This window comes from Corvus cornix, chromosome 3, assembly GCF_000738735.6.
Source record: "Corvus cornix cornix isolate S_Up_H32 chromosome 3, ASM73873v5, whole genome shotgun sequence".
Classification (NCBI taxonomy): Eukaryota; Metazoa; Chordata; class Aves; order Passeriformes; family Corvidae; genus Corvus; species Corvus cornix.
This window is the reverse complement of record NC_047056.1, coordinates 53321135-53346317: the sequence shown is the minus strand read 5'-3', so window position 1 is coordinate 53346317 and position 25183 is coordinate 53321135. Positions and strand designations below refer to the sequence as shown.

The following is a 25183-nucleotide window of genomic DNA, read 5'->3' as shown; positions in this document are numbered from 1 at the left end:
TTCAGCCGGCATATCATTAACCTTTAATACACTTTGTGACATATCCAAGACATTTTTTAAATCACATTTTATTACTATATTCCAAAAAAATAAAACCCAAACCCCCAAACCTAACAACTCCCCCACCAAATATTAGTTTTAGAAGTTACACATATATAAATACAGTTACAAAAAGGAGAACACTGCCTTAAGAGTTCCAGTTACAAAACATAGATGCATTTACTAAGATTAATGTTTAATGTCACTGATCTGAATCCGTGTAAGCCAAAGAAGTCTATTAAAACCAATAGATTTGTCACACTAAATAAGCATTCAGTTATTAGAAGTCTTGTCTATTCACCATGAATTCCACATACTCTCTACTTTGTGAATACAAAGTGCACTAATATATTTACACTCTGAAGTCTAGACCACAGTGTAAAAAGATAAAGCTCTTTAGAAATTACGACATTTCTGTTACATTTTCTATACAAAATACTGCCATGGAGTGTTCTTACCTACATCTCAGTTAGGGGGAAAAATGCTCTTTTTGCCAGTGTAGTGCTGTACTGCTCTTGTGAACTTTACTTCACAACTCCCTCAACTTGCAGAAGTGTATTTTCAGCTGCAGTGTCCCGCTGGGCTGGCCTCAGGACCTGGCAGGACTGCGATGCCCACCAGCACCAAGTCCATGCAGAATTGCAAGGTGCATCCCACCTCTTTGAGAGCTTTCACAGCCATCATTTGAAGGGCAGTAATACTGGATCCATCTCAGAGAAGTGACGTGAGGAGACACCTCAAGCCTGTCATCAACACAGACCCTATTTAACAAATGGTCAGCAAAGGCTGCACAGCCTTACACAGCCTATGCTTGGTTTCAGAGAGGGTTGCAGGTGTAAAGAAAGGAAGTAAAGAGACCACAATAACACAAGGCTGCTTTTAACCACAGTGCAAAATATCTAAGACTTTAAAAAAGTGACTGTGCACTGACATTTTTTTATCTGTCTAAAAATACTGATTTCTCATCAGTACCGTTATGGTATCCTAAACATAAACAGAGTCAAATAAGACACTGCTGTTTTTTCTGTGTCTACACCAACAGACATATTTGGGCCCCAAGAAACCAAACCATTTGTGGTAATTTCCAGTGAGGCCTTACAATCTGATTTTTTTCCTGCTTTAATTTTTTCTACCTCAGCTCCAAACTCTAAGCATTACCTTTCTTGTCAGGGTCTACATTTGTTGTGCTCCACCTGACCATTTTCAATGCTCCTCTTTAAATCAGCTACAGAAAGGTTTCTGTATGAGTAACAGGAGTCAGGGATTTGAATGTACCATCTTCTTAGTGTGTCCCAAGAGTAAAGCAGAAGAGCTGAGCCCATTGAGCACATCTTCAATGTGAGCAAGCACAGAACTGCCCTGGCTGACCAATATACCCTGTCCTAAGGAAAGCAAGGTCACAAGTTGCTAAGATTAGGAGGGAAATGTACAAGAAGGTGAATATTTATCTTTTTTTGTTTTCATTAATACAAACAGACTAAAACAATGACAATTTTCTAAGTAAGGCAAGTTACCAACCTGTCTCTTTCTCATGCAGAAAAACAGTTGCCATGACCTCTGGCAAATCTGGGTGGTCTATTAAATAAAAAGGCAAATGACAAAACCTCCTGTAACTGGGCCATGACCAAAATGCCACCTTCATTCACTTGGATACTATTTTTTCAGGTTCCAGTCAGGCTACCTAACATGAACAATAAACCAAAACTTTGCAGCAGTCACATGCCGCTTCTCCCCTTTGACACAACAAATAACCACCTCAGTTAATAGTTTCTAATCCTCTCTATAAGACTTTATCCCAGCTGTATATTTATCTGTTTTCAAAGCAGCCTTGGGGTTGTTTTTTTTTTTTTTGCTAAAAGAAGATATCCTGGGCACACACTTTCTTTTTGTCAAGTTTGTATTTGTTTTGAATGTATTTTGAGAAATAAATTGGAGAGGTGTCTGAAGTTTGAGATGTACAGAAAATGATTCAGCAGCAGATACTATTGACATAGCACCCTTGTAATTCTGCAGATCCCCTAACAAATGTTAGGAGAAGTTTCTGTGTTACACCAAAAAGAGGACATAAGCAGGAAAGGAGGGCAAAACCTCAGTCTCACAGTTCTTGGGCTAAAACATCCTGAATGAACTTCAGTGTACGTTGATACAGGAAAGCATCCTTCTTCTTTGGCTTACAAATGTTTAGATGATTAACATCCACTGGAATAAGGTCTCCAATTCCTAAGTCTGGGAAAGGGAAAAAAAAAAAAGAAAAGAAAAAAGAGAAGAGAAGAGAAAACTACCAGAGTTCATAAGGTGACCTAAACTGAAAAGAACATCTTGCATTAGCAATTTCTCTCTCAAAAGCAACTTCTCCTATCTTCAATATAACTCTTTGGTCATCATTATTTTTTCATGTGCTAAAAGCATCAGTACACAGTTATGGCCAGATAGAGCTCAATGCTGCCACAAAACCCACACTGGCACACTACACCATTAGGTCAGAGTTCTGCTGCCTTTGTTCGAACTACACAAATGTACATTTCTCCATACAGACAACTTTGCTGAAACAAAAGTTCAGTTACCAGCACCTGACCAACAGCACAGTCCTGACTGAGGTTTAAGCATTGATATGATCAGGGATGTAGTTTAATGCATGGTATCTTGAATCTGATCACCACTAACTGCCCATATTCCTTACAAAAATACTTTGATGTGGAGATTAAAATTTGTACTAGAATGAACCTGAAATAGAAATATGCTGCAAATCACTACACACATTTCCAGGTAAATGAAATATTTACATTGCTTAATTGTAGAATACAAATATTCCATTTTCAGCTACTGATTTTGGGGCACACTACAGCATTTATTCTCTCCTGACAGCCATTACTACCAACTTTCCAGTTAGGATGATGTTACTGCCAGATTCCAGTTTATTGTCTATTCACTTCTCATCTAGAGAAATCCTCCATTTTGCTTTGAACTTTAACCACGTAAGATTACACTAGAGCAGGACAAAGCTCTGCTTTCATGTGTCCAAGCAGACATGCAACAGTCAGGGAGCTTCCTGCTTGTCAGCCTGTGTTTTGAACAGAGTGAGTGTCCTGCTACTGAACTGCCATGTGCCCTCTAAGGGTTTTCAACAGCACTTAGGTGCTGCACTGGGTGTCATCTCTAGCAGAGGAGAGAGATGCTACAAAATGACAAGTGCACAGTGCTCATTTGGGCTCTGTTATTTGGCCCTCTTTTTAATCTTATTTTGTTAAATAATAACACAAAAAAGTCCAGTTTTTCAGTCCTCGACAATAAAAGTGCATCAGCAACATTTCTGCAGAACATTGCTGCTCAAGAAAGACATACTGTAAAAATACTGTTAAATAGTGATTCAGAGAAACAGGGATGTATAGTACACCTTTTTCAGAGCATCTGACCTTGCACTCAAGCTAGTGGATTTAGCTGGTGGAAAGCCTGATCTAAAACCTAACAAAGCAATGGTTTCTGGCCTTACAGATACCTTGGGCAGTGCAAAAGAAAGCCTGAAAATATAAGACTTGAAACAGTTGTCTAAGTTGAACATATAAAAAAAGCAAGGGAAAAAAAATAATCTGGTTTTCCCTTTTCCTACAAAAGGCAAAAAGATGGAGGGAACTCTTCAGGAGGCAAACTCTATTGCTTGAGTTCATGAGATGTGAAAGGTAAAGGATTCTCAGCACTAAAAACCGGCTTTGTGACTTTTTCCTTCCCTTAGCAGTTTACTAATTTTCTTTCTTAGCTTTTTAAAGGAGGAAATAGCTGGAATTTACAGAAGCATCTGAAACACTATTCAGCTTACCTATAGAAAGATAAACCACAAGTAGTCATAATTACAGAGGAAAGGACTCCAACAGTGTAACATTAGATCAGGGTCTATCCTCCTTTCTTCAACAAGCCTCACTCTCATTTAGAAAAATCCAAACAAACAAACTGCTGTTCTAAGATCTAAACATAGCTGCTTCTGATCTCAGCTGGGAGGCTCAGTCAAAAGTTTAAACAAAACCCCCCACACCACAACAGATGCATTTTTCTAGGTTTTTCTACCATAACATTTATAACCCTTTCTCATTGTCAATGATACATCAATATATACCAAATTAAATAAATTAAATGGCTATTTCTCACTTACCTGCTGACTCCACAGGTACAACATGCAGTTTTATCATGCTGCCTATGTGTGTTGGTAGGGTTTCTGCAAAACTCAGCACTGAAAATTTCTTGTCTTTGGCAAAAGACAAGAAGTCATCATTCAGCTCTTTAAGGGCAGGAGAATCTGAAAAAGAGCAACATAGTTTTTGCAGTGTTTTAAGATTATAGCATTTTTCTGGCAAGAGTGCATTGCTAAAGAGATGTTTTTATTACTATGACAGTAAAAGTAGTAGCATTTTGTTTGTAATCCCCTTTTTCCAACTAGCATATGCAACAACTTGTTCTGACTCCCCCTTTTCCTCTCACCTCTGCAATCAAATGAAACAGCTACTCAGAATTACTTGCAATAATTCAACACACAACCCAAAACACAAAAAAGGGGGTTTGTTGTTTTTACCCAGCTTTTTCTGATAGCACGATGAAAAACCCCAAAGCACCATGAACAGATTAGCAGGCTCCCTGTTGTTAGATGGTAGCAAAGTGAACATACCCTTGCTGAGTTCTTTAACCTCCACAGACGGGAAGAGGAGGTATCTGGCATTTATAGAATATTCAGCCAGCTGGGAACCATGGTGAGGTACACTATAAAATACGATTCCTCTGGTGTTGTTTACAATTTTATCCATTTCTGGATTCTTGGAAGCATCCACCAGCATCTTTTTGACTAGAAGACCTGGCAACAGAAGCTGAATTAATGCAAGGATTTAAATCACTGTGAAATAATGATCATGCTATATTAACCATGAAACAACTACCACATTCTTGCCTTGGTTGATTAGTCCTTAGATTGTCAAATATGTAAGATTAACTTGAAAAAAACCCAAACCAAGCCTGAGGAGGCATCAATATAAAATGTCAATGAATGATGCAAATCCAATTTTGATTTGCTTTATGTGTTGCTAATGACATTTACTATATGCCTGATCATAGAGAAAATTTTGCCTTTGGATTTCCATTTACATGAATTTCAACTGAGTTTTTAAATCAACACAGTAAGAACAAACAGCACTAAAAATCCTTTCAAAATGTATATGCTATTAAATATAATGCAGTAAGAAAGTAGAAATCTGTTTTTCATTTTTAGGTCTTTGCCAATTTTTTAAATGAACTATTCTGAATAATTGCATTTTTACCTGAATTTGGTTAATGGCTTATTCTGAATTCTAACTGCAAATAAATGCTTTATATGAAACAGGCAACATGCTTACCACCCATGCTATGGGATACCCACACCAGTGGTCTGTCTCCAATCCCAGCAGCTTTGAGCTTGTCAAGCAGCTCACTGCTCCTGAAAGCAATAGACTTCCTGCAAAGAAACAAACACAGGCATAATGGAGCATGACAGGTTAAAAGGCAATGTTAAACCACAATGAATTTTAGTGCTGCACATTTATGAAAGTGAATTTGGTAAACAAATATTAACAATTTAATTATTGTTTCCACATTGAAAAAGGCCAAAAACTTTTGTAAGGATGGCTTCACAAGGTCAATGGGAATTGAGCTAGTTTCCTGCTCTTGCTAGAAAGTTTTATTTTAATTTTGCTCAGCAAACATTTCTGCTTTCTTGGCAAGCTGTTTTATGGAGTTTTAGATAGTTTCATTTACACATTGTAGCAAAACAATTTTTATTCTATGAAAGCGACATCAGCACATAATGAACTTTACTCCCTCCAACATGAACAAACCTCATGTACTTTGCTAAACAATGCTCAAAATGTAGAGCAATATACAGAAATTTAAAAACTATGTGCATGATCAACCGATAAGTTAAAAAAAAAAAATCACAGCTAATGTCAGTTACATTTGCCAGACAACAATCTCCAAATGCTTTATACTGGAATAGTGCTGAAAAGTACTGAAAGCACAATAATCTCCATGTTATAAATGAGAAGACTGAGCTCTGGAAAGGATAAGCTACACATCAGAGGTTTAAAATGAATCTGCAGTATAACCAAAACAAAACCAATGCCAATTCCCAATCCAAGCTTGGAAGTGCCACATTAGCACTTTACATTACTCCTTGCAGTGTAACAAGAATCAAACACAGAAGGCCCTTGGGTAATGAAAACATCAGGACGTGGGAGCAACCACCGTGCAAAAGAATTCACTTCGTCTCTATTGATCTCAGCATTCTCACCAGAAATTGCTTTATAACACATATGAAAAGGATAATCAAATGTGTCTTTTCAGTTGAACAGTATGCTCTAGGCTAGCAGAGAGACATAAAAATTCACTTCTGAAGCAGTGAATGAGACCATACATTTAAGAGCAAACGTAAGGTTGTGTTTCTACTGCGACCTCTTTGCTCCCACTAGTTAGAAATATCTTCAATATCTTTCATTTATTATTAGCCGTATCAAATTATAAAATGATCAAATACTATGGTTGGGTGACCATAAATAGCAGCTAATGTAATTTTCTATTTTGTAATGAAAAAGACGTTACCTTAGGAAAACAAAAGGAAATATATGTTTATTTCTTTTAACATACTTACTCCAGACAGACACAGGAAGAGTTTTCTTAGAATCATAGAATTCACTTACGTTAAAAAGACCAGTACGACCATTGAGTCCAACTGTTAGCCCAAGGTGGATGGCCAAGTCCACCACAAACCCAGGTCCCTAAGGGCATTATCTGCCTTCTTATTACCTCCAGCGACAGAGGTAATAAACCACTTCCCTGGGCAGCCTCTTCCAGGGCTTGACAATGCTTTCAGTGAAGAATTTTTTCCTAATACCTAATCTAAACCTCCCCTGGTGCAACTTAAAGCCAATTCCAGTCTTCTTTGGACCTGCACAGGTAACCACCTACATGCTTCTTACTGTCATTTTTCTGCCTAATTTCAAATAGGCACATTAACAGTCATGTCTTCCTTGTTTTTTCCCCTGCTTCCATGTTTTCTTTAATGCAATAATTGCACTGATCGTTCATATAGCCAGAGGGAAGAGGGAATGAACAAGCACAGAGTTCCCAGTCTATTATACACATGTTGAATTTTTTTCTTCCCTGCACAAAAAACATCATTAATTTTCAGATTCTTAACCTGTAAGCAGCCATGTACATGCCTCTGCTGCAGAACACAAGTCAAATTTACAGTACTAGTTACATGCTTAAGTATCTGCATAAATGTTTGAAGGATTCTGATTTAAAGATCACTGAACTTAATTACCAAATTCTATTAAAGACAAAAAACCTTTACAGGCCCAAAGTGTTTTTATTTTTCATGAGGAACACATTTGATGGTAGCATCCTCCTCTGACCTACCCTGTTCAAGGTCAGTAAAAACACCATTCCTCTGGCAAGGGCAATTACACTCTGATTGAATCAGATACCGTTGTCATATTTTATCATCAAAGTACCATTTTTTGAATAAAAGTATGTTTATATCAGAAACAGTGTGGCCAGCAGGACTAGGGAAGGGATTAGTGAGGCAGCACCTCGAGTCCTGTGTTCAGTTTTGGGCCCCTCACTACAACAAAGACATTGAGGTGCTACAGCAGGTCCAGAGAAAGGCAATGGAGCCAGTGAAGGGTCTGGAGCACAAGTCCTGTGAGGAGAGGCAGAAGGAACTGGGATTGATTAGCCTGGAAGAAAGGAGGCCCAGGGAAGACCTTACCACTCTCTACAGCCACCTGAAAGGAGGTTGTAGCCGGGTGGGGACTGGCCTCTCCTCCCAGGGAACCAGTGACAGGACAAGAGATAACAGCCTTAAGCTGTGCCAGGGAAGGTTTAGGTTGGATATTAGGAAAAATTTCTTCCTCAAAAGGGTTGTAAAGCTCTGAAACATGCTGCGCAGGAAGTGGTTGAGCTCATCCCTGGAAGTTTTTAAAAGGCTAGTGGATGTGGCACTTAGGGACATGGTTTTGTGGTGGCCTTGGCAGTGCTGGGTAAACGGTTATACTTGGTCATCTGAAGGGTCTTTTCCAACCTAAACGATTCTATGAAAATATATGCTTCATTTTATCAGGAGTATAAAGCCACAGTACAGTGATTTTTTTTGCTGTGCTTATGAAGCATTATTGTGTCACTTTAAAAAATACTCACCTTAAGATATAAAGTTTATGCTGTATTTTCATTAACCAATAGTATAATTTACTGTGTCCCTTAACATGAAGAGGAACAGACTGTAAGAATTAATGCAATTGCCATATGTAGCTATTCATGAGGCTAAAAACTTAAGTGTACCATGACTATACTTAGTATTTTTCCACATTTGATTTTTCAAAGCAACAGGAAAAGTTAAATTCACTCCTTCACACTAGGTGATCCCAAGGATCAGCTTTACAGGTCTACTTCCTGCCCCCCCCTCCAAACTGCAGATGCTGCTTTTGTTACCTGTGAGCCTCAACAGGACATTTTGCTTTCCAGTCACTCAAATGGGTGTCATACTCCACAGATATGATTCTAAGGGAAGGACAGTCTGAAGCAAGCCATGTCTAAATTAAAGAAAAGCAAAACCAAAGGAGCTTATAATTAAAGTACTTAAACTCTTGCAAGCAATGGAGGAAAGATGCTACTATGAGGACAATATCAAGCAAGATTTTTGCTCTTCAGTTAATCCCCAAATACATTTTATACCTCAATTATTATTCTGTTATTACTTGCTGAACTCTAGATTGCTCCTGAGCCACAAAGCAGGCAAAGAATGAAGATTCATCTCTAACTCGTGCATTGCTGGCTCCCTCTCCTGGGTGAAACAAGAGTTACTAAGATTACCAACAGGACTAAACAGTTCATATTTCACAGAGATACTTTAGTGGCTATACAGGTGTGAGTTTGCTTGGAGCAGTAGTTACTTATTCACCAACAACCCTTAAATGGCAACCTGCACAAAGTGAGGTACTCAGACACCTATGTAAGAAAGGGAAGTTAATTTAAAATGCTATTTTATAAATCTTTTCCTCAGCAATAACATTCCACTAAAAAAAACAGAGAGCATAAGGAAAGCAGCCATTGCCTCCTCTTTCACTAGCATGCGAAAGATGTTGAGAATATAAAACTTTGCAGGGACTTTTCCATGCAAGAACAACAAACAACTCATTAACAAAAATTTATCATCAGGAACTCAAAAACTGCTACTTGTATAATAAATTACAAGTAATTGAATTCAAAAGAGACATCTGCCAGACAGCAATCTTCTAGATGCTCTGGACAGCTCTCATTAATGAGAAAAGCAGCCACATGTGAAAATGATACTGTCTTTTTACCTTTGGCCAGCACTGAATATAGTCCTCTTCCTTTTCTGAGGTCTTTTTATCCAAATGCCGGTCAATGTCTTGCTGTCTCCAGGTTTTAAATGCTGCTCCCAAAAGACCATGAATGAAAAGGATGTCTGCTCTGATGGGCTGGCTGATCAACAAAAGGAAATTTTAAGAGATGTGTGGTACTTATTCTTTTAGCAAGTTGGAACTTTTAACCTAAGTGATGCCAAAATGCTTTTTTTTAACAATACATGTGATTTCTTATCTTATGGACAACACTTCATGATATTTCAAAGAGCATACTCAGATAAAAACAAAAACTAGGGACCTTTCCCTCCAGCTACTGTTAATGTGGCTCGGTAGCTCCAGCTTTATCATCATATTAGAGCTTCACTGTAACCTGAGTTACACCAATGACCCAGGGAATAGTTACTACTAAGTGACACCCCACACTGGAGACTGCTTCAGTCCCAAATACACAATCACTATTAATAAGGATGAAAATTTACTGCATCTTAGGCCAACAAGAGCTGTTGCCAGCAGAATAATTACAAGACACTGTATCGCAGTGTCTTGTCACAGTTGCAGTGTCACAGTTGCAACCCACACAAAGCAACAACTAATTTCATGTTTTGTGTTCAGATTTCTCCATGCATTCCAGTAATACTCTGTTCACATTTACGGACTGCTGCAACCACTTCTGTTGTTCTTCCACTTGAGAATCTAAATTCAGTCCTCTCAACTCACCAAAGAGCAGGAGGGGCAAGGTGACATCAGTACAGCAGCTCTTTGATGTCAACTCTGCCAAAGTTTTGTAACAGAACAGTAGAACAAGTGCCTCCAAGTACAGCACGTAAAATGACTCCTTCTACTTTACCTGCTACGATACTGTGGATGTAAGACATAAACACCATCTGGATATTTTTCTTTCACCGTGTCCCTGTCTAGATTAGCCAAAGCTCTGGATGCATGAGAAGACTGAATGACATGTGGGGATTTCATTACTTCAGCAAGTACAGAAACCCAACCTACATTGAGAAAATGAAGTGGCAGGTTAACTAATAGAAACATCATCCAAACAACAGAATTCAGAAACATCACCCATCAAACTATACTTCTGAAAATAGATGTTAAAACTTAAGAATGGTAATGTCAAAATAAATTATTTCAATCTACTCTTTACTTCAGGAAAGCCAAGGCTAGGTAAGTGGAATCTCCAAAATTCAAAAACTCAGAGTGGCAAGGTGGCAGTGTATTTTACTGTTCAGCTTATGATCTGAAGGAGAACCCCTTCTCAGAATAAAAAGGAAGTGTATCAGCAGGTCAGCACAGTTGTAGCAAGAACAGACCTCAGATCTCTTTTTGCAGGTAAAATGCCAGGAAGATGGAGACAATGAAGTTAAACCATAAGAAAGGCACAGGAAACAACCTACAGGAGCAATGGCAGGTAAAAAAATTGATGCTTGCTGTGAAAGTACAGTAATTTTTAATTTTAAAATCCAGAGTAAGAAAAACTCTAAGTAATTAAAATCACCTCCCCTATTCTAAAAATTATATACTATTTATACCTTAGAAACATAGGACAATTAAATTGGATACAACCCTCATTAATTTTAAGTCAAAGATACTATGACTTACAGACACTTTATGATACTCTACCTAAGGTGTAAAATTTTCTTAAACATGGATGGGAATGTTCAGAGACTAGTGAGAAATGTAAAGGAATATATTTTATGTGCATATGCACATGTTTCTTTAAAATCCTGATAAATCTTATTGCTGACAGCAAAAGTGGCCTATAAATTACAACTACATTACAGTCAAGTTCATAAATAAAACCTGGGAGTTTACTTCATGAGCATTGTTTGAAGACCATGTTGCTACTAGTATAGTCAGTAACTTGCTAATTCAAGCTAGTTCACTGTAGACTGAGGAAAAGAACGAATTGACATTTCAGTTTTGTTTTGAACAAACAAACAAAACTGCTACTACCTTTGAGGAGTTTTTTGAGGATTTTTTTTTTAAGAATAATGTATTTAAATTATGTTCCTAAGCAGAATATATGCGGACCACTGTGAAAGTTGTACTTAACAAGAATACTATCTAAAGTCTACTTTCAGTTCTCCAAACACAATGGAAGACTGCCAAGATAGTCTGAGTAAAACTGGCTTCATCTCTGGTTTTTCAGTTCTCTTAAATGAGCCAAGATGAAGAGTCAAAAATAAGTGTTCAGAATCAAAGATAAGTGTTCTGCCCCCAAATATCCCATCACAGCTATTACACAGTATATCGCTGGTTTTCTTCTTCCTATCCCAGCAGTTTTTGCAAGAAAAAGAACCTTAGAGGTTATTTCTTCTTATGCATCATTCAGCAATAAATGAGAAGCTTTATCCAACTCTGGACTAGCAGTATCCAACTGCTCATCTCTGGAGTTTGATTCACTGTCTAAAATTCCTTTTGTACTGAGAGCTCTGTCCCAGGGAGCTCCTGACAGGTCTCCTGTTTCAATCTCTTCTTCTACACATATGGTTTCAACAATCATAGTAATTTAAGAATGGTGCCAGAGCTCAGAACAAAGGCCTTTATAGTCCAGCTGCCTTTCTTCAGAAGTGAGCAGTGTGGAAGCTGCAGAACAATATAAGAATAGAGCAATAAAAGGACAATTATATAGTGCTGATTCTAGTCTATACCCTCAGGTTTTCTGCAGCCAACCTGGTTTCCATGTGTAGAACTTTGTGGATTTTTCTTTATATGAATTGTCTAATCACTCTTTGAAGCTCTGTAAGTCTTCAACTACCACAATGTTTTGTGGCAAGTTTTATTTTGGTTATGCAGTTTATGGAAAAATACTATTTATTTCTGTCTCTATAATGTACAAGAACCTTTGGTCTTGCATTACAACTAACAGCAGATGACCATTCCCTCTGCCTCCTCTATGCCAGTGAAGAGAATTTTATTAATCTTAGTCACATTCTCTTTCAATTGCTTTTTCCAAGTGTCTTAGTCTAGTTATTTATTCTTTTTATCACAGCCATTGCAAATTTTTAACCACCCTCACCGTCTTTTCCTGTGCCTTTGCTACTTCCCGTTTGTATAACGGAGATTAAAAATGCACACCGCTTTTAACAGGCAGACGCCAGCTTGGACTTGCACAGAACAACACATTGATATTTTCTATTTATTTATTTATTTTATTTATCTGAAACTTTTGGAGTAGAAATCTACCACTGAAACAGCTTTCCTTTTACCTGCATGTACTATGGATGAGTGAAGGCGTTCATCCAAAGCCATATTCCCAATAATGCGAATTATGTTCCTCTGTATCTTTGCTGAATCTTTACGTAGCTGGTATATCCTCTGCAATAACTGAAGGCCTCCTTTAGCTTCAATTTTATCACAGTGAGAAGAAATCTGGCATTACACAGTAAATACAGTGACAATAAACAGATGTTCTGCAAAAGGTTCTTTAGACGCTGTTAATTCACAAATTAGGGAGTTTTAAGAAGCAGGTATAACACAGCCCTTGTTTCATAGGAATTACTATTAATCTAGAATTTATTATGCCGTATTTGAAGAAGTAATAAGTATTTTAATATGCAAAATGCAAGATCTCTATGAATTGACAACTTGAAAAACTCTGAGTACCACCTCTCTACTCTTCTTCACATCTGAGGGATATGAAATGGTTTCCACTTGGCATGATCAAATTTTAACTCAAGGTCAAGAGGCTGAACAGGTCAATTGTCTGCATTTGCTAAAGCACTATCTCAACCAGAGCCACTTGTCCATCACCTAAAATGCAATCATTATAATTCCTTCTCTTTGAAATGAAAAAGGTTTTTTTGCATTCCAGCTAGTACTGCTATCATTACTGATCCTAAGGGCAACAATTTAGTCCAGATGAATATGTGTGGTAGCTTTGGAACTGCTGATATCCTCGAGTCTGCAGCTTTCAACAGGCATTTGGAATGAGTACAGTCACAACTTGCTTAAACTGAAAATCTAGAATATAACAAATTCTAGACTAAGTCAGAATTTCTATATATATGGAAGATGTGAAAAGAGTACTGGGAAACTGCACTTTATCCATCCCTACTATCAGTAACAATTTGGTGTTCTCAACACTGTTTCTCAGTGTTCTAGGCTTGCGAACAATTAAGTGTACACAGAAGAATGTAGCAATAGGAAACAAGAAGAATCACTGTTACAAAATATCTTCCACACTCTTCATCTGTGTCTGCAAAAAACAGACTGGTCCTGGGAAGGACACTGTATTAGCTGCTTGCTGTGCAATGTTCTACCCAAAGAATACCTTTATGTATGGGTATGGTTTGCATTCTGTTCTGGTTTCTGATTAGAGTGAATTCACAAGGCTATTTTGTTTTGTAGAAACCTGGAATTTCAGAGCTGCTTTTTTACTTCTTGAATGATACATACAGGTATAGTACAGGGGAACTTGTAAGGGCGTATTAGAAACAACAACAAAACTTACATACACTTCCCCCTGAGGAAAAAAAAACTAGTTTGTTATACAAATGTGCTCATTTCACACCTGTCTCAGTTGTTTGAACATTCTTACAGAAAGAGTGAGGGGTAGGAGACAAGGAAAGGACAACTCCTTCCCAGTACATGAGAGTCCATTACAAAGGAACGTCTATAAATGTAGCTTTTCAGTTACAGTTTAAAGGACAAACTACCTTAGAATGCTGTACTAAAGCCTGCAAGCAAAAGAGTTCCACTGTCTCTGAAGGGATTTTACTCAATGTCTCACAATATGGAAGTCCATTTCCTCCAAAACACCATAAGCCTCCCTGAAATGAAACACAGTAAAAATTAAAACACATTTCAAATGGCTACATAAAAAAAAGCATTTCTAAACTAGAATGTTAAGTGTGTAATGATCTACAGAAATTTCTTTTAAGAGTGCACAGCATGCATGCACTTTTCAAAATGTACAAATTAAGCAACAGTACATCATTAAAGTATTCACTATTTTTAACTGGAAGTCTGTAGTCTCCTTAGTCTATTAAGTTCAAAACATACAATAAAGGGGAAAATGTAGGATTCTTATTTTGTTAATGAATGTCATCTTTTAAGATCATTTGCTTAAGCATAAAAAAGCAAGAATCAGATTATCTTTAGACTTGCAAAAATTAGAAGAGGAGGGAAAAAGGTCTTCAGTATGTGGCACAGCCTCTGAAGACCAGTCTCTTAATCACGCAGCAGAAAGACCAACATAACCTCAACAAAAATCAAAATACTTCCAAGTGTGGTGTCTTACCAAAGCTCCCTTTGTAGCACGAGCTCTGGCTGTGAAAACAACAAAGGAGTGATAGTGTAAAAATAGCACACATAACTCTGTCATAGAAAATAAAGAGTTATTGCACTGTGAAAACTTTATAAATGAAGATTGACAAGCATTGTTATTAAAATGACATTCATTTTTGTTATTGCATCTTATAAAAAATAACAATCACCGATTAAAGAAGTCAGAACTTTTCAACAACAACAACAAAAAATTCACGAGAGAGTGGATGAAACTGACATAACAAATATTACTTTAAAATAATAATAACGGCACTTTAAACAACATTCCTAAAGCCACTTAGGAAGTTGTTGCACAGACAGAGTTGAAGCATTCCTAGATCCAAGTCCAAACAGACCATAGACTACTCCAATTCTGGTTTGGTAACGGGGACCTGTTTCAGGGAGACATTTCCATGTGATGTAACAGAGTTTACTATTTAAGGTGTGCTAACAACCTACCATTTTACTATAGACTTAACAGAGGTTTAATAAACTCATCAGTAAAAGAACATTCAAACAACAGTAAGATGGAATGTGAAAAATTTTATGAGCACAAGGGGAAAGAAAGTCTTGGACAGAGTGTTGAAATGTCTGCTTAACGGGAAGATAAAATATAATCTTGCACTAGACCTTTCAACTAGTACAGCTGGGAAATATAAACAAGCTTTCAAGCAGACACTGTATTTACAAGAGATTTTGCTTATGTTCTACAATCACAAAGTGTCTGTACTTCTCTTCCTCTTACAACGATCAAAAATATGGAAAAAGGTTTGTATCTCTGAGCTCTGCAGGAACAAAGAACCCAAACAGTTCTGTTCTGCAGATGGAAACTCACCCTTTGTGCAGCAAGAGTCTGGCTACTTTCACGTAATGCAAGAGATGTGAAGTACTGGACACATGGATCAAGACCAGTCTGAGGTAAAGATACCAACAACAAGCGAAGTTCATCTTCTATGGGATAATCCTGAGAGAAGCAAGCACAAATAGCTTTTAGGTTTTTTGTTCAAAGCATGCAGCAAAACACAGAAGAAAGAAGTATTTGAAATAATGGAATCAGTCATGCTAATGAGGCCATAAAATATGAACCCTGGACTTAAGTGCTCTGCAACTTCAGTTTAATAGTTATACCTGTAAAGACTTTGGAAACTGGTAATTCTAAAACCACCAAATAAGTGATGAAAAGCAAGCTTTACACTTCATACTTTGGTGGCCTTATTCTAATGGCTCCAAAGAGCAGAAGAAAAACCAGTTCCTCTTGGCAGAGGAAACTTAAAAGTTCCCCCTTAACTACACAGAATTTTCATAGAATCATAAAATACTCAGAATTGCAGGTGACCCACAAGGATCACAGAAGTCCAACTCCTGGCCCTGCACAGGACCATCCCCAAGAATTACACCATGTGCCCGAGAGCATTGTCCAAAAGCTGCTTGAATTCTGTCAGGCTTGGGGCCATGACCACTTCTCAAGGGAGCCTGTTCAAGTGCTCAATCACCCTCTGGATGAAAAACTTTTCCTGATATCCAACCTAAACCTCTCCTAACAGAGCTTCAAGGCCACTCACTCAGGTCCTCTCACTGGTCACCAGAGTGAAGAGATCAGTGTCTGCTCTCAGCTTCCCCTCATGAGGAAGTTGTAGACTGTGATGAGGTCTCCCCTCAGTCTCCTCCAGGCTGAACAGACCAAGTGATCTCAGCCACTCCTCATACAGCTTCCCCCAAGGCCCTTCACCATCTCTGTTGCCCTCCTTTGGACCCTCTCTAATAGCTTAATGTCTTTTTTATAGAGTGGTGCCCAAAACTGCACACAGTGTTCAAGGCACACCAGTGCAGAGCAGAGTGGGACAATCACCTTCCCCATTCACCAGCTTGTGATGCTGTGCTTTTGGTGCTGCACCATTAAAATGAATGCATAAATTACCAGTAAAAAATAAAGACATTTAAGGTTTTGTCTAAAAAATTAATGTAAGTATTCATTTAACAATCCATATATTGTTTGATAGATTCAACAAAGTAATTTCACTTGCCCACAGTCATGGAACTTGCAGTTATTCCAATCCTTGATAAAATAAGAGATGGAGACTTATTTGTGTAGAGCTGCCACAATGATTTGCTTCAACTTCCTAAGCAGCAGATTGGCAACTCTTAGCTTCAATCATCTAGCAATCATACTGCTGTAAATATATATCCATTACCATATACTAGTGTAACCTAGTATTTAAGGACTGACAGGTACAGATCTGCTATCACATAACGTAACAAAGACAAGAAAGCAAAAACTGAGAATATCACTACCAATCAAAGCACATATTCAGAGTTCTGTTGAATAAGATACACAGGTATTTTTTGACAAGGGCCTTCTGCATTATTCATTCTTATAGCATTACAAAATACCTTGTATACTATATTTCATATGCCAGCTGTTTATTGAAGAAGCTGATGACATGACTCCTCAGGCCATCATACATATATATAATATATACACACACACACGTAAAAATTAACGTTAAACGAAAGCAAGGCCAAATTTATCCAATAAGGATTTGTTGGCACCCAAAAGCTGGCAGTGAAGAGGTGGGCCTACAGCAGAGCACCACAGTAGTACTGAGGAGGCAAAGGCCTCCAGGAGCTCTATGTGTAGGATTCTGTCAGTGTCAATAAGGCATGATTTCTTCACACTGCCTATTGGGTATAGACAAGCAGTGCCTCTGTCAGACTGGTAACTGGCACAGACTTCACTGTTTGTAAATATGTAAACTGGATATACAGTCCAAGAACAACAATTTATCAATGCTTGCAACCTTATTTCTTTCCACCATGCCACTTGTTAACACAGATACACCCCAGGGGTATATCATACATTTGGGTCCTAATTTTACTACCAGTTAGTTACTTTAGAAGAACTCCACTTTAAACAGTTAACAACAACAAAAGCAGTAAAAAGAAGCAACTAAGAATCATCTAATACCTACTTTTCCTTTACTTACAGTCTTTATTTTTGGCAGTGGTGGTGGAGGCAGGAAAAAGCGACGGTCGACATCCTTGGATCGAGCCAAACCTATAGCAGTCCTTTGATCACAGGTTTGAGCAACTGTGCCATATTGATAATCTGTTGTACAAGAATTTCACTATTAGTTTTAACCCTAACTTTAAATATTTAATTTTGTTTTACATGTAGTTTGTGATCTACTTCGTAAACATACTTGAAAAGAAGAACCATCTCTCCACAGCCTACTTTAAAAAAATCCTTTGATTTTATAACCACAGATGCCAAAAGTTAAAAACTGCAGATTTTAGACCAGCACTATACTGAGCTGAAATACACCTGGGCACTAACTGTTCATTAAAGGCCAGTTTGATAATTCAGTGGCAAACGGAAGGAAAAGAAAATATAACCTTGATGTAAATCAATACTTCTTTCCATAAAAATTTCCTTTTATTCCTGTTATTGTTATACAATTCTAGAACAAAACTGAGAAGCCATTTAAAATACACTTTTCACAGTTGCAGATTGGCAGTATTTTTTCTTTGGTGGAGATCATTTATACCTGCAAACTGAACTCACTGGAGCTGAACACTTTGGTCCTAGCTGTGAAACATTAGCACATACTTTCAGTCCTAAACTTTCCATGACTTGGTTTTGAAGTATCAGGTTAAAAAAATCCTGTTTTCCTCATGAGGCAGTTGACAACAATAATCAGTGTTTGTGAAACATCCAAATACTACAACAATGAGCACTACAGAAAGAGGGAGATAAAAAGCAACTGAATTCCTGATACTGGACATCTTGGGCTCTGAGATCCTGAAATCACCTGCTAACAGTATTCTTCTACAAAGGACAAAGTTTCAGTTTTCGTACATCCTAGCTTTCAAATGTTTTCAAACAGTTTACTGGTGTAAATTCCCTGTGGAAATTACTTAGAATTTTAAAGAGGCAATTTGAAACAAGATAAATCCCAGTGTGGAATTGCCCTGGAAGAGTGAAAGATCCACAACTGACCAAATTACCAGAATGAGAGTCCAGAATAGAATGTCAAGAATAGAATGTCACCTAGTTTATGTAGCTTGGTGATGGAGGAGAGAGGAGGAAACACAAATACACATACCCACACCTCCCCTTTACTTGGGGTTTCAAGGATATCTGTTGCTAGAGCAAGAGGGAGAACTTATTACTATTAAGTAATAACTAGGACAAAAAATGGCTTACAGATAATGCTTGCACATACAAACCCTCTACCTCTGGTTTGTCATTACTACCTATCAGCTCCTAACCAATTTTTATTAATTTAACCATGGCCTTAAACTCACTCCTACAGAGCCTTATAAAAAAAAAATCACTGCCAAACTCGAGACTGTGTTAGCAGTCCCAACAGAAAGCCCAAGGAATTAATGAGCATGAACTGCTCTTCCACACCACAGCAATGGTTACAAATCTCTGGTGGGGAAACAGAGAGAGGCCTGCTCTGCAGACACTCACACTGTGTCCGGGTACTAGGAAAGAACACCTACTTGAAATGTAAATAATTCCCCCACATCTTAGACCAAGTTTCCCAGCATATTTATGCTTCCTGCAGCTACTAGCTTTTCTTCATGTTGTCAGCAGACTTGGAACAGCTAACTGAGACTGTGTGGACTTTCTGGGACAAATTAGGCTACATCAGCATACATTACCATGCCAGTGACTGTTGCTTGCCAGGTCTTGTACAGCCTGCAGTCGGACTGCTTTGTCTTCTGACTGACTTCTCTTTAAGAGAAGCCATAAGGCACACTCATGATCTTCTCCATCAAAGGTACTGAATTGTTCTTTGACCAGGAAACAAATAAAATCCAAGTTATTATTAATGAACATTTTAACCAGCCATGTTTCTCTGTGCTGAATAAGGAAACATGTTTTTTTCTAATATCTGAATATTACTCGTTCACAGTAATTCAGAGGGTAACGTTTTAACATTAAATTAGTACAATAAACAACTACAGAATGGCATCAGTAAAATGCTGGTCTTGAAGTGGTGAGTTTGACTCATTTTAGTGGCACCAAGTCGATATTTCATACCTATGTGACACCCACAACCCCTGGCTGGCGCTTACCAATCAGAATTAACAGCAGGAGCTGCAAATTGTTAGCAACTCTTGAGGCTCTGACCTTGAACAATTAATTTCATAGGATGACACAATGGAGATGCACATTGCTATAATCATTTAACGGAGAGTTAAATGGCAATAGACAGCATGCCTCAGGAGCACAGTTTCTTATATAAATGGAAATTCTTGTTTTAAATTACTCGAAAAAGCAGCAACACTGTTCCAAAAAAGTGTGCTGCTTTCAGTTAATATTGTCAATTTTGATGAAAACATAGCACACTTTTCTAAAATGAGATTTAAGAGTATTTCATCCCACAAATACCTTTTGTACACAAAACTGGTATCAAATATTAACCTGGTAACTTAAGTTTTAAATCTCTTCTGGAACAAGGAAAAAACCAACCCTCAAATCTCCTCTTAACCATCATTTTCACTTACTTTAAGAAAAGAAATTGTTTTAATACATAGAAAATAGACAACTAACATGTAATCCATATTAATATAGAAATTATAAGCCATATTATCACTGTTTCAGGAAGAAAAGAACATGGTAACTTTGTGAGAAAAAATATTTTACTTGCTAAATGCCCTACTTCTTACTGTTAAGAAATAATCATCATACATAAAGTCCTGCTTTCAATACCTACCATTAAAAGGTCTCCGGAAGATTTTAGCTTCTGTTTCTAGAATTTTTCTCACTGCTTTATGGATTTCTTTTCTGGCTTTGTATGTGATCCCTACAAGAGTATTTTTATATTACTAGAAGTTCTGAAAGACAGTTCCCTCACATCACTTTTCATAAATATATGGGAAAAAAATACACACACACGCATACATACAGACATTATATAAAGAGAATTATCTCACATATAGAGAACTACGTATAGAAAAAAATATCTTAAAAAAAATACAGTCAGCAGCTTAAAATAAATTTGGTGACATTTCTTGGTAACAGACCTCAGGAAATATAACTTTCCTTGTTATATAAGGAAACTTCCAGAAACATTCTATTCTCTTAGAATTCTATTTTCAGAACTCAAACAATTATGTATCTTACCTTGATATTCACTTGGACGTAGAGAAGCTGTACGTACGTATACATAGGATTTAAGTTTTTCTTGATGTAGAGCTTGAGTATCAATTTGCAGTAACTTATTTAAGGACAGGACCTCATATGTAATGAATACAAAACCTCTTTAAAGAAAAGAAAACTGCATATGAATATCAACTAAAACAACATAATGAAAAAAGGTTAGCAACTACAGTGGTATAAATCATCCAGATTTTACAAAATATGTAATAGTCTGCAGATTATTTTGATCTAGCAAAGTACAGAAAAGGCTACAAAACTTGAAATAAGTTATAACTATCAGAAATTCTGATTCAAGACTACATCCTACCATGTCTAACATCCCCTAATATTAGCACGTTTTCTGGAAGATACATATATTAAAATTTTAACTGTATACATAAGTTATGTATATGCTTATCAGTTACAACTTACCCTAGTATAAGCGATCCAGTTACCTTTGCAATTTTTCCTTGAAAAAATTAAAACCAAATGTCAAACAAAGTTGTGTGCATCACCTCAATATAAACACAGTTACCATTTGATAATCAGACAGTAAGAATACCAGCCATTAAGAACAAGCTTTAAAAAAATTTTCTACTGCTCTCTGGCTTCCAGGAAATTATTAACCAAAATTTACAAATGGAGAAAACATTACTTGATTTGGATTTCCTGCTCTCCTAAGCAAGATGATAAAACAGGTATCCTGCCAGTGCTATTTACTTTGAATATTGCTACCTCTTAATTGCATTCATTGCTCAGCTACAAGAATCAACAAACTTTCTCTGCCTGTAACACTAGCAGTTATTTGGAACTCTAATTTTAAGGAGTTTGCTTTTTCTTACATGTTGGAGCTATATTACATACAGGACTGTGTATGTTCTTTGAGAAGGCCTGCAGAGTCTCCATAAGAAAATATATTTTAAAAAGTAATACCATTGAATCTAATTTATAAAGCGAACAGATAACAAACACATGTTACTTGCAACAATTTGCCTTTTAACCCTAATGATTCCTATCAGATTTCAGCTACTTTGTACCTACAAAGTTGATATGATTATCTGGATATAAGGATCTCTATACAGAGAAACTCTTATCATTACCAGTAGCAGCAAAGCCACTGGAACAAATCTCACCTATCATGAATAATTTCTTTTCCTCAGCATGAATTGGGAGATTTGCCCCACAACCACTGCTACCAGCTTCCATCTTTGTGAGGCCATAAGAATTTTGCATGCGGACAAGAGGCAGCAGCTACATGTTGAAGAAATAACTGGCAGAGAAGTTTGAAACAGAAAAAAATGCAATGCTTCCTGTAGAGCAGAAATTGAAATATCCTATCTTTAATGCTCAGAAATAAATTTCAGAATTGTAAGAATTGTCATTATATGCCGAAGGCACTAAAGAAAGCAGAGACTAAGCAAGAGAGACTGCAGAGCTGAGTAAAAAAGGAAAAAGAAATAATAGAAACAAGCTTTATTCACTGTTTATGAACGTAATTATTTCATGGCTCTAGAAGTTACAAAAAAAAAAAAATCAGATACAAGTGAAATTGAAGGTAGTTTAAGGAGATCACATTTAGTTAGGGAAAGACCCTCATCTAGTGTTTGTATCTGTTCCCAGATAATCTGCTGGTGTCATGTTACATATCAGTATGCAAAGCAAGGTCAGAAGCAGAGAGCAGGGACAAACAGCAGCTTTTAATCGCTAAGTGTTCAAGGGCTTAGAACTTAAGTATCATTTAACTATGCATGGTGTCATCTCATTTCTTTTTATTAACACTTCGGATCAATACATAGTGACATGTACTTACTGATATCATTCCAGGGTAGGTGTGTTTTTGTGGCTGGACCAGAGGTTCCTATTTTTCTGTAGCAAAATACACAGTAAGCAGCCACTGACATTCTGCATAATGGGGGAGCAAAAAAAAAAAAAAAGTAATGATTGATTTAAGAATTACAGCAGAAAACCTGTAGCATTTTTTTTCTGTCTTTTTACAGCAAAGGTCATGATAGCAAAGGTCACAATAAACCATGTTTGTCATTTTGCTCTATATAAAGCACTCCAATTAAAGAACTCTATAAACTTCTCAATTTAATGGGCTGAATTTCAATTACAAGAAAAGTTTAAAGCAGTTTTTTCTCAATTATGTTACTGTTGATTCTAGTGACTAAGTATCTCCAATTAACTTCTCCGCTTCTAAAAGTTTCCTTCCCTACTTCTTAGTCACCCTTCCTTAAGTACCAGATATGGTCATATCTCCATCAAGACATTACTCAGTATGACACAGGATTTAATACAACTCAGTAACTAACTGCTTTTAAAGTTCATAATTTATTGTGCTGGCAAGCAAGTCTTTCATTTTGACTAACAAGGCTTAAAGAACTACTACATATCAACTAATACTCTTTGCATATGCTGCAGAAGTAACATGAAACTTGTATCTTTGAAGTGAAATTTCAGTGTCTGCATCGATGCATTTATACTAAATGAAATACTGAGTTAATGTGTTTAAATGGATGTAAAAACACACCAGTATCTTCATGTACTAATCAAATTCTTGTTGGAAACATAGACGCCCTTATTAAATGTCAAATTAGGTCTCTGTTACCACAATCACAATTAAAGCAAAGTGATAAAATGTAAACCTGATGTTGAAATATGGAAGCTTGATATTTTCCTTGAATTTAAGGTAATCTCTACAGACCAAGAAAAGTGCTTATATGATTTTTATCGTCAGTGTCCAACATCTCTAAACAAGGGGACTCCTTTTGTTTCATTATTTTAACATGTCTTCCCTCTTTTCTCATTTCCCCAGGTTTTGATTTTTCCCTTCTGTCTTGCTTGTTTGGGAGATTTTTGAAAAACATCAGCTCTACCCCAGCACTGTCACAATCACTGCAGACTGCTTTTTGACTTCATAATTTCAATATTGTTTATCCATTCACTTCAACAGAGTACACCACACTGTGAAACACTTTTCAGACATTGATAATCAGTCCTCTAGAGACACCTCTCCTGCCTCCAAACTCTCTGTCTCACGACAGTTCCTTCACTACCTTTACTCACAGAATCACAGTACTCACATTTACTCTTCTCTCTAACCACAGTCCGCAAGAAAAATGTGGTTCAGTGACAGCAGGTGCCAAAACTACTAAAATCTACAACATGCATCTGCAAACACAGGAGGCCAAAGTGAGTGCCACTTCTCTGTTGCCAGGAGCTTCTGTTCAGGTCCAAGAGCAAACAGTGAATCATCAAATGTTAAGGGTCTGGAATGGACCTTAAAGACCACCTAATCCAAAAAACCCTGCCATAGGCAGGGACACCTCCCACTAGACCGTGTTGCTCAAGGCCTTACTCAGCCTGGCCTTGGACACTTCCAAGGTTGGGACACCCACAACCCTCCTGAGAAATCTGTTCCAGTGTCTCACCACCCTCACAGTCAAGAATTTCTTTCTAAATATCTAGTCTAAATTTCTCCCCTTTTTATCTGTACCCATTACTCCTTGTCCTATACTACAGTTCCCGATTAAGTGTCCCTCTCTGACTTCCCTCCAGGACCCTTCAGATACTGGAAGGTTGCTGTGAGGTCTCCAATGCAACCTTCTCCTCTCTATGCTGAACTGGCCCAACTTCCTCAGTCTGTTTTCATAGGAAAAGTGCTCCAGTCCTTTTTATCAACTTCGTGGCCCTTCTCTAGACTTGCTCCAGCAGCCCCATGTCCTTCTGATGCTGGGGAACCCAGAGCCGGCTGCAGGCTGCCCAGGGATCCCAGGAGGGTCTCAGCAGAGCGGAGGAGGGCGGCAGAATCCCTTCCCTGGACCTGCCGGCTACGCTGCCCTCGGTTCAGCCGATTGCTCTCCGGGCTGCGAGCGCGCTCTGCCGGCTCACGCTGAGCTTTTCATGCTTAGGGGCACACGAGTTTAATGCAAAAGGACCTATTTCGCACCCTGTTCCACAGCTAGTCTAGGCAGCTCCAAGCCCCGGCCCGCCCCGGGGTGCGGTGCCCACCTACCCGCCTCGCGACTGCGCAACTGGGGCGTATTAAAAAAAAACAAAACAACAAAACCCACTACAGCAAACCCAACTTTAAGCAATGAAACATGTAAAAGGAGCCAAGCGAGGGTGGCTCTGCGCCTCCTTCCACCAGGGAGGAACAAAACACCCATTATCCTGCGCCCCGGCCTCCCCCTGCTGTGCCGCCCGCCATCCCCGCGCCCCCCCCGCGGCCGCCGCTCCCACCTTCCGCCGGCGCCGTCGCTCCCTGCGGCGGCCCCCGCGTGCCGCGTGACGCCATCGCGCCGCCGGCAGCCCCGGCCAA

At 38.0% G+C, this 25183-nt stretch overlaps 1 protein-coding gene across 2 annotated transcripts; it reads right to left on the bottom strand.

Annotated features, from left to right (window-relative positions):
* On the bottom strand, nt 1–25183 carry SERAC1 (serine active site containing 1). 2 transcript variants are annotated; one of them, XM_039570049.1, is made up of 17 exons: nt 25105–25183; nt 22673–22764; nt 21295–21331; nt 20848–20984; nt 20438–20527; nt 19380–19511; nt 17696–17817; nt 15547–15675; nt 14102–14215; nt 12653–12815; nt 10282–10432; nt 9411–9552; nt 8539–8639; nt 5412–5509; nt 4694–4876; nt 4184–4327; nt 1–2265 (listed from the first exon to the last, which is right to left on the bottom strand). In XM_039570049.1, exons 2-17 carry the CDS (start codon nt 22761–22763, stop codon nt 2135–2137), a joined length of 1965 nt encoding a protein of 654 aa, XP_039425983.1. In that variant the 5' UTR covers nt 22764; nt 25105–25183; the 3' UTR covers nt 1–2134. The 2 variants fall into 2 exon arrangements, with proteins under 2 accessions (XP_039425983.1, XP_010398496.1); XM_010400194.4 differs by lacking the exon at nt 25105–25183 and adding an exon at nt 23946–25049.